A 10,000-nucleotide genomic window follows, 5' to 3' on the forward strand; every position below is an offset into this window, starting at 1 on the left:
GTGCACAGACATTAAAAGAGCTTATGAATATGGATAGAAGAACTCATTCAGGTGCATTCAGATTCAGTTTTCCAGCTACACTTAATTCTCGCTCTCTCTCACACACACAAACGCGCGCACACACCCACCAAAAAAAAACACCCACCAACACACCAGCAGTTATGGAAATTATATTAAACTATCCACACATGTAGTGCCTTCTGGCATGGCCCACTTTACCCTGCCAGGCAACATGTGAGACTAATCTAGACTGTGGACATTTTGAAGGTTTTTTTTTTTTTTTAACAGTGGTTGTGTTTAAGCCCACTGTGAACACTGCAGAGCTGACTGCAGAGCCCGTGTACTGTGTCCAGTCATGTCCTTCTGCTCACGTCTACTGGTGCCGGACTCCCACTGTCCGTCCTTCATCTTTGAGAAACATGCGAGGGAGCGCTCACCCGTTTCTCGGATCTACTACGATGGCACGTGGGTGGGTCATTTTGCCCTCAATGAGAGTTTTCCGAGTCTGTGCAGCTTTCTCCAGCCTGGCCACACTGATGGTCTTTTTAGGGCCATCGTCAGTCCAGTACAAGTTGTTAGCCATCCAGTCGACAGCGATCCCCTCCACCGTGTGAATACCTGGGAGAGACCATCACACTGCAGATCAACACACACTCCTGGACCCTGAACTGATATTGCAAGTTTTGTTATTAATAAGTATTCTATTCTGAGAAAATACTACAATAGTAGTACTAAGAAAGTCCTTCCAGATTACAGTAATTTAACAAAAATATCTAAATACCAAAATTAAGTGGTAAAATGCCCCAAATCAGCACTTCCTCTGTGTGACTATTCCTAATGAATTAGGGGACAACTTTTAGATTTAGGTTCATCATCCCTATAAATAAATCATGATGCTTGAATGCACAGTCAGTTCTCTATAGAAGATCAACTTCTCTCCTCACGACCTTCTTTCAGGATTGTGTCCCGTTCTGTGCCATCAATCTTCTGTCGGCCAATCAAGTAGCTGGTGGCATCAGCAAAGTAGATGAAGTTGCTCTGTGCATGGAAGTCCAGCGCGCGAGGATTCATCAGGTTTTCTATGGGGATCATGTACTCATCTTGGACTTTGGGATTGATGTCCATCCCTCTGACCACCCCAGGGCGTCCCTTACCATACACCAGAAACAGCTCATGTTCAGGTTCTGAGGAACAGACAGGGACAAGAAAGTCTTAGAACATACACAACGCCAGTGGATCTTTATTCCCCAAACAACTACTTCATTCAGTAAAGATCCCGTCGGGCCATTATGTCAGGTATGCTATGTTTGTGATGAGAAACATTAAAATCAGAAAAAATATTAAATAAAAATAAATACAAATTTTAAAACAGAAAAAAAAAAAAACACTAGATCATGCCATCTTAACATGTTCTAATAATGAACAAAAACCAAGCACTTTGGTGAGGGCTGGGGGACACTCACTCTTGCAGGATTTGCCGTCATTGCCCAAGCTGAAACCAGAGCGGCAGCGGCACGTTCGGCTCTTGTGGCTGGTGCCCAGCAGGCAGATATCAGAGCAGCCTCCGCCTTTGCCAAACTGATCGGGCTCGCAGGCGTGGCTCCGCACTGGCCGGGCAGGAAGAGTGGTTGAGAGAGCGAGGGAAACAGATGAATGAACAGGCAGAGGGGCTCCGAGAGACAGAGAAACTGAATTAGAAACAAAAGTGAACAACGTTAAGTGATCTCATCTTTGGTTCATAAGGCTATAAGGCTATAAGGCCAATCTGAGCTGCAAAATTTGAAAAGCATGATTTCATATTTACTTCAATATGCTGCCTGAAATTGTAAGAATTACATGACAAAAAACATGAAGAATGACAAATTCACTACATCAGCACTGACCTGACAAGACCAAATGAACTCTGGTAATAAATTAAAAGGACCTTTAACCTGCCAGCAGCCCATCAGAAGCTGCTGAACCCAGGCTGTTCTGTACCTGGAGGCTGTCGTCTCTGGTGGTACACGTGCAACGCCCCCCCCTTGTCCACGCGGGTCACCACTTGGTAGTCTGAGCTGTTAAACCGGTTGACCCGAATCACACTGGTCTTTGGTTGCATGTTGGCATTGTCTGAGTTGGTGGCGTACAGATAGTTCTCAAACACCGTCAGTCCATAAAGGTGCTCAATCTAAGAGACACAGAGAACGTCTCATCAGAGACACGGAGAAGGTCTCATCAGAGACATGGCGAAGGCACCACTTCCTCACCAGGAGGCCTTGTATGATGGTGTGCCTGCTCTTGCCCTCATAGTCCACGACCTCGATGTAGTCCAGGTAGGCGTCAGCCCAATACACCAGCCTGCTGACCAGGTCCAGCGTGATGCCATGAGGGAAAACGATCTTACTATCAACCAGCTTCGTCCGATTCTGTCCATCCATGTCACAACGTTCCACCTTGGGGATCTGACCATAGTCTGTGAAGAACACCTTCCTATTTAAAGCAAAGACAACATCACACACACACACACACACACACACACACACACACACACACACACACACACACACACACACACACACACACACGTAATTACATAAAAAAATGCAGGACAATTAATGAGTACCCACTTCAAAGCTTTCCTCCTGGGAAGCTAAAAGTGTGTGTGTGCGTGTGTTCATTCGTTCCCCATTGAAGAAAATCCACTCATTCTCCTTGGTGACTTCAATCTTCCATCAGAGAAGCTGCATTCCTCCTGCATCCCTCTACTGTTGACAGCATTTGACCTCACCCTCAACCACTCTCCTCCGACATCGCAGTCACCCCCCTCCACCTCTCGGACCATCACTTTCTATCCTTCTCTCTCTCCCTTCCTTCTCTTTCCATCCAGTCCTCTCAAACATGGTCCTCCTTCCTCTGTCGCAATCTGCACTCCATAACTCCCTCTTCTTTTACTTCTACTATTTTGTCCACCCTTCCTCACCCTGACTCTCCATCCTCTCTCTCTTTGGATACAGTTACAAATACTTTCATTTCTACACTCTCCTCATCAATGAATGAGTGCCCTCTCTCCTTTAGACCTGCTAAGTCCTCCCCACCTGCCACCTGGCTAACAGAAACACTTCACTGCCACAGGAGAGAATGAAGGACTGCAGAGAGGCGGTGGAGGAAATCTCGCGTAGATTCAGACCTCAGCTCATACAAGTCTCTCCTTTCCAAGTTCTCACTGGAAGTAACATCTGCAAAGTCATCCTGCTACAGAGAGAAATTCGAATCATCATCATCTGATCCATGCAAGCTCTTCACTATTTTTTCTTCTCTCCTTAATCCTCCCCCTCCTTCCTTGTCTCTTACTCCGGAGGATTATATCACCTTCTTTGAGGAGAAGGTTGCAGCAATCCGCCAGTCCTTTTCCTCTGTTCCCACCCCTCCAAGCAACGTGCATTCCCCAACATCCAACTCTCTGACTTCTTTTTCTCCTCTCTCCACAGATAAAATTCTTCTGACTTCCTGACTTCCAGCAATCCGACTACATGTCTGCTGGATCCAATTCCTTCTGCTCTGTTCCAGACAATTGCAAGAGATCTGCTTCCTTTCATCTCTGTCATCATCAACAACTCCTTATCTTCTGGATACGTGCCTACTGCATTCAAAACCGCCAGGGTGGTACCAATCCTCAAGAAGGCCACACTTGACATCTCCAGTGTTACCAACTACAGTATCGCTTTTCTCTTTTTTCCTCTCAAAAGCCCTTGAACAAGCAGTTTATAATCAATTGTCTCTCTTTCTCACCCAGAACCAGCTGCATGATCCCAATCAGTCTGGCTACAAACGGGCACATTCTACAGAGACGGCCCTCATAGCAGTCACTGAGAAACTTCATGCCGCTAAAGCTGCCAAGCAGTCATCTGTTTTGATTCTTCTAGACCTTTCAGCAGCCTTTGACACAGTGAACCACAACATTCTTCTCTCTGTTCTTTCCAGGCTTGGTGTGACTGGCTCTTGGAGATGGTTTCAGTCCTATCTGGATGGACGGTCCTATCAGGTGACATGGAGAGGATTCACATCCAAACCATGTAGACTCTCCACTGGTGTTCCACAAGGCTCAGTATTGGGCCCCCTTCTCTTTGTATACTCGTTCTCTTGGTGATGTAATATCTTTTCATGGTTTCTCCTACCACTGCTATGCCGATGACACTTAATTATTTCTTTCTTTTCCACCCTCTGACATGCAGGTCTCCAGACGTATCTCGGCATGCTTGACTGACATTGCGTCATGGATGACAGCCCAGCACTTGAAGCTCAACCCCAGTAAAACTGAGCTTCTGTTCATCCCAGGTATTCCCAACCCCTACCATGAGCTCACTGTTTCCTTTGAGAACTCCCTGGTATCACCATCCGAAGCTGCCCGTAGCCTAGGCGTAACTTTGGACAACCAGTTGTCGTTCTCAGTTCATGTTTCTAATCTAACCCGGTCTTGCAGATTCCTCCTAGACTACTGCAACTCGCTACTTGCTGGTCTTCCTCTAAGATCCATCAAACCTCTACAACTTGTCCAGAATGCAGCAGCACGACTGGTCTTCAATCTTCTGAAGTTCACACATGTTACTCCACTGCTGCACTCCCTTCTTTGGCTCCCAGTAGCTGCACGCATCAGATTTAAAACCTTGATGCTTGCCTACAAAGCCAAAAATGGACCAGCCCCTTCATAAATGAGGTCAATGGTCAAAGCCCGAGCCGTACCTCAAGTACTTTGAACCTCAAGTACGGCTCGGCTTGAAGTACCTTGCTTCAGGTCTCATGGATGACAAGCATTGAGACTATTTTCTGTGCTGGCTCCAAGACGGTGGAATGAACTCCCACTTGCTGTCCGGACAGCAGAGTCCCTTGCAGTCTTCAAACGCAGACTGAAGACCCATCTATTTGCAGAATATTTAAAGGACAACTGACACTGCTATTGACCGGCTAATTTATTACTTATTGTAGGGCATTGTTTATGTTGTTTAACAAACTCTAGCACTTATTGTTTATAGCACTTATCAGTATTTAATATAGACCTTATGCATTTTGCACTTCTGGGGATCAGCGTTCATCCCTGTATTCTAGTTCATTGGTATATTTAATTCTAACCTACTGTACTGTACTTGGATATATTCTATGAGTAAATGACAAAGCACTTTTGTAAGTCGTTCTGAATAAGAGTGTCTGCTAAATGCCGTAAATGTAAGTGTATGTGTGTGTGTGTGTGTGTGTGTGTGTGTGTGTGTGTGTGTGTGTGAGAAAGAGAAAGTGTGTGTAAGTTAATACCCCATGGTGGGGTCCAGTGCGATGCCTTTAGGGTTGTAGAGCTCTTGGTCCAGCAGGGTCACACATGTAATGCCATCCTTATCACACACAAAGATGCGGTCGTCCACATCGTCAACAAAGTAGAAGTTTCCTGTAAGCCAGTCTATAGCCATCTGCTCCACGTCTGCAGGCACAGTAAAGAATGATAGAGAAGAGAAGTGACAGTTAAAGAGGGGAAGTGATTGAAAATGAGTGGAGCACGTGAGCATGTTTCCACGGTTTCAGTGAGTGAAGCACGTGAGCGTGTTTCCACGGTTTCACGGTCATCAGCCCAGGAAAACAAAAATGAGCGGTGAAAGTCAGGATTTCTTATCAAGTTAGAAATACTTACAGTGGATACAAAAGCGATAGAATGACACACACACACACACACACACACACACACACACACACACACACACACACACACACACACACACACACACACACCCAATATTTAGTGTTAAATACTAATTTAAACTTAAAACATGAAGACTTAATGCCATTATGACATTAAGAATGTTTAGTTTGTTCTTTGAAGTTTTAGAGCTCATGTGAGTTGTTACAAGTTCCCACCTCAAGGCAGTTTTGCCTGGGAAAGACAGAACACTTAGTTTGTCTATAATTAAGTAGCGTATTACAAAAGTATTCTTAACTTAACAGCTGCTCCAGCTTAGGAAAAAAACTCTCAAAGGAGTCAGCAGAGTAGGGCAGGAGGTTTCCAACAGTCACTGCTCTCCAACACGTGAAAGAATGGAGATATACAAATCAGAGAGAGAGAGAGAGAGAGAGAGCGCGCGAGAGCGAGCGAGCAGGGCACATATACCTCATGTGGTTCCTGGTAAAATCAAAGGCCATACATAAACGTACAGAAGGAAAAAGGTCTCACTACTACAGTGATCATTTTCCAAAAGGATAAATAATTTAACTAAATGCTGAATGTTAAAGCTGCCCGTTATGTACAGTTCACGTCAACAGTTTGTTAGAGTTTGTACAGACATGACATCATCGTAAAAACTTTTTTAGCGGCATTAAGGACCCATGTCACTACAGAGGCCTGAAAGGTTGGCATCGTTTTCTACAGACAGCTAATAAAACACAACAACAACAACAACAACAGGAATGCCTGATCCATCTCTGTGTAAATGCCAGCCCAGACCACCCCAGCGAGCGTGAACAGCGGAGCGTTAAGGAACAGCCTGGCTCAGTCTCCTCTTCTATGTGCAGCAGATCTTGAGAGATGCTGACACTTCTCCAGGCTAGTTGTATCACAGCCAAAACATCCCTAAAACAGTTTATTTGGACAAGGTATTAATGCAAGTTATCAGAGAACTGTTCCAGACCACCCTACACACACAAACTCCACCCTCTGCCTTCTATGTTTTGGGGGCTGCATAGATTTAGAGAAAGGGTGTGTGCATGCAAATACTTCTGCACTCACACAAAAGTCATAGATAACACTAATACTGGGGTCTATGTGAATTGTGCTAATATTACTACTACGGTCTATATGACTATGGCCTTGAAGCTCTCCCTCTTACAATAAAGCTTTCTGTTAGTAAAAGCTGAGTCAAGGGTCTCTGTGTGAGCTAAACAAAATATCCAAAAAAAAAGCTGTTTTAACAGCTGCAGCTGCTGAGACTAAGCACAGCTTCTCTCTCTTTACACCCCCAACGTCCAATATGGCCAATCCTGACCTGAAAACACCATCCACACACGTCTCCTGATTTCCGGAAGATTAGTAGAACACCACCCTGCTTTGGACTGACTCCATCTTTATTCTAACCCCGCCCATGGAAGCAGGACAAATTTTCACGCATCATACCAAAGGGTTTCAAACGGCCCAATAAGTACAAGTACAAGTCAGGGTGGGGAATAAAGGGTGCATCCCCATGTGCTGCTGACCTGTGGCCCGTCTGCAGATGTGCTGGACATTAGCTATGCCTCCATCGCACTGTATAGCTAAACACATGTGGACACCGCTCTCCATTACTGAGGTCAAGTGTTTCAGGCACACTCATCAGTGTTAACTTGATGTGTGTATAAAATCGTGACCATGCATTCTCCAAAGACGAACACTGGCAGCGGAATGGGTCGTACTGAACACTGGCAGGAGAAAGGGTTGTACTGAAGAGGTCACTGATATGGCACCATCATAGGAGGCCACCTTTGCCACCAGTTAGATTATGAAATTTCTTTGCTGCTAGATTTGCCCCAATAAACATTCTGTTTAATGAAGCAGCAGACAAGGTGCAGATCCTCTGCTGCATCACTATCTGCAGAGTTCCACATGGCCTCTGGAAGCAACATCAGCGGTGAACAGTAGGTTGTGAACTTTAGGAAATGGTAGCACACAAGACCACTATGTGCAATGCCAAGCACCAACTGGCATGCTTGTGTAAAGCACAGCACCATTGGACTGCAGTGGAAACGTCTTCTCCGAAGACTTCACTACTAATTATCTTAGTTCCAACAATGTATTGTGTAGGTGCAGCAGCTAGACTGAGTGCACATATAGACAAGGGCAGAGGTGTAATTAGACAACTGCAGATGCACAAACTCAAGGGAAACCATACAGCAAATGAAGCCTTTAACATTTGTGTCTTGTGCCATCCCCCAGCCAGGTCTGTGATACATGCAGCATATTCCTCATATGAGGGGGATCAGGGTGTAGATGATGTGTGTAGATGTGGGCAACAGTAGTGGCCCTGGGGTGCTTCATGTCAACATATCTGGAATAGAGGCCTGGAATAGGTTTCTAAACAGGATCTAAAAATGCCCAAGCAAAACCCAGACATCCTACACAAACCACACACAAACATGCAGAGAGTGGCAGACATATTCAGAGTTGGGACAATAGCTTCCTGGTGGCTGCAGTGTAAGCATCACTTTATACCTAAGACCTGTCAACTGTGTCCTACAATGTACACAACCCTAAAACAAAAAATACATCAAATCACTTCCACAAGTATCAAACATCATTATTACATAAAACTGCATACTGTCTGTCTGCTACATACTTATGATTTGTGACATGGCCATGTGGATACTAAAGCCATGAGTTATTAATATCCAGGCTGTTTACATAACTCCACAATCCACACTGGATCCTTTCTAGACTAAATACTCAAGTTTCAACAAACACCCTTTGTACATTCCAGCACTGCAATATTGTTGCTATGGAAATAAGGCTTGATAGCCTTATATAAAATGGTACACACTGAATATATAAACACTGCCATTTACCATTTCATGACGAATTAAAATCTAAACAAATTTATGAATATGTTATCTTAAAAGGGAAAAGTTACAGTACTCAGACAGACAGGAGGAGACACAGCATGAAGGAAAAAGAGACTGAGTGTGGAAAGTGAACATGTGAGAAGAGAATCCAGAGTGCGAACATCTGGAAGTGTCATCTGGGGGACATGCCGAGGGCCTGAATCACTGTGAAACATCATTTCCTGTGTGACCCCACCATGTGGCTACCATAGCAACCACATACAAATGTCAGCTGTAAAAATGTTGCAGCATAGTAAGAACTAAAAACCTTCTTTATATTCTCAGTGGTCAGAGCAGGTTAAGCATATGGAAATCATACAGCTTACGGCCTGTGGAAACAGCCTTTCTGAAAATGGTTCATCTCATAATTTTTAATTACTAAAAACAAACAATCAAAATCCGCAGCCAAATGCCCATATCCTGTATCTGTATGTGTATGTGTATGTATTTACACACACGGAGAAAAAAAAAAACAAAAAAAAAAAAAAAAAACAAAAAAAAAAAAAACGAGACCACTATAAAGTCATCAGTTTCTCTAGTTTTACAATTGATGGGTACGTGTTTGACCAGGCTGAGCAGTTTTTTGTTTTATTAAATAAACTACTGGCAACATTTCTTCCAAATTCCATATAAAAATATTGTATTTTAGAGCATGTTTTTTAATGAAAATGACTAATGGTCAAAATAAAGCAGTTACAGAAATTTCAGACCATAAATAATGGAAAGAAAACAAGCTCATATTCATTTAGAAACAACACAGCACTAATATTTCAATTTAGGATGAGTCAAGAAATCAATATTTGGCGGAATATCCCTGATTTTTAATCACAGCTTTCATGCGTCTTGGCATGCTTTCCACCAGTCTTTCACATTGCTGTTGGGTAATTTTATGCCACCCCTGGCACAGAAATTCCAGGAGCTTGGCTTTGTTTGATGGCTTGTGACAATCCATCTTCCTCTTGATCACGTTCCAAAGGTTTTCAATGGGGATCAGGTCTGGAGATTGGGCTGGCCATGATAAGAGTCTTGATCTGGTGGTCCTTTATCCACACTTTGATTGACCTGGCTGTGTGACGGAGCATTGTCCTGTTGAAAAAACCAATCATCAGAGTTGTTATTGTCAGAGCAGAAGGAAGCAAGTTTTCTCCCAGCAGTTTTGTAAGTGGCTTGATTCATGTGTTCTTCACAAAAGACAAATCTGCCTAATTCCAGCCTTGCTGAAACACCCCCAGACCATCACCGATCCGGCACCAGATTTCACAGTGGGTGCAAGACACTCTGGCTTGTAGGCCTCTCCAGGTCTGCATCTAACCATTACACGACCAGGTGTAGGACAAAGCTGAAATTTGCACTCATGAGAGAAGATGCCTTACTCCAATCCTCTACGGTCCAATCCTTATGGTCTTTCATAAACTTC

General features: G+C 44.0%; 1 protein-coding gene across 1 annotated transcript in view; it reads right to left on the minus strand.

Annotated features, from left to right (window-relative positions):
- The window catches only part of LOC113581997 (low-density lipoprotein receptor-related protein 1-like), a 97,846-nt gene that overhangs the window by 55,399 nt on the left and 32,447 nt on the right, over positions 1-10,000 (minus strand). The window contains 6 exon segments of the mRNA XM_035520618.1: positions 438-618; positions 948-1,184; positions 1,464-1,607; positions 1,978-2,167; positions 2,247-2,469; positions 5,284-5,446. Of these exon segments, the coding sequence (XP_035376511.1) occupies positions 438-618; positions 948-1,184; positions 1,464-1,607; positions 1,978-2,167; positions 2,247-2,469; positions 5,284-5,446 (1,138 nt within the window).

The sequence above is a fragment of the Electrophorus electricus genome, chromosome 20, assembly GCF_013358815.1.
Source record: "Electrophorus electricus isolate fEleEle1 chromosome 20, fEleEle1.pri, whole genome shotgun sequence".
Lineage (NCBI taxonomy): Eukaryota > Metazoa > Chordata > Actinopteri > Gymnotiformes > Gymnotidae > Electrophorus > Electrophorus electricus.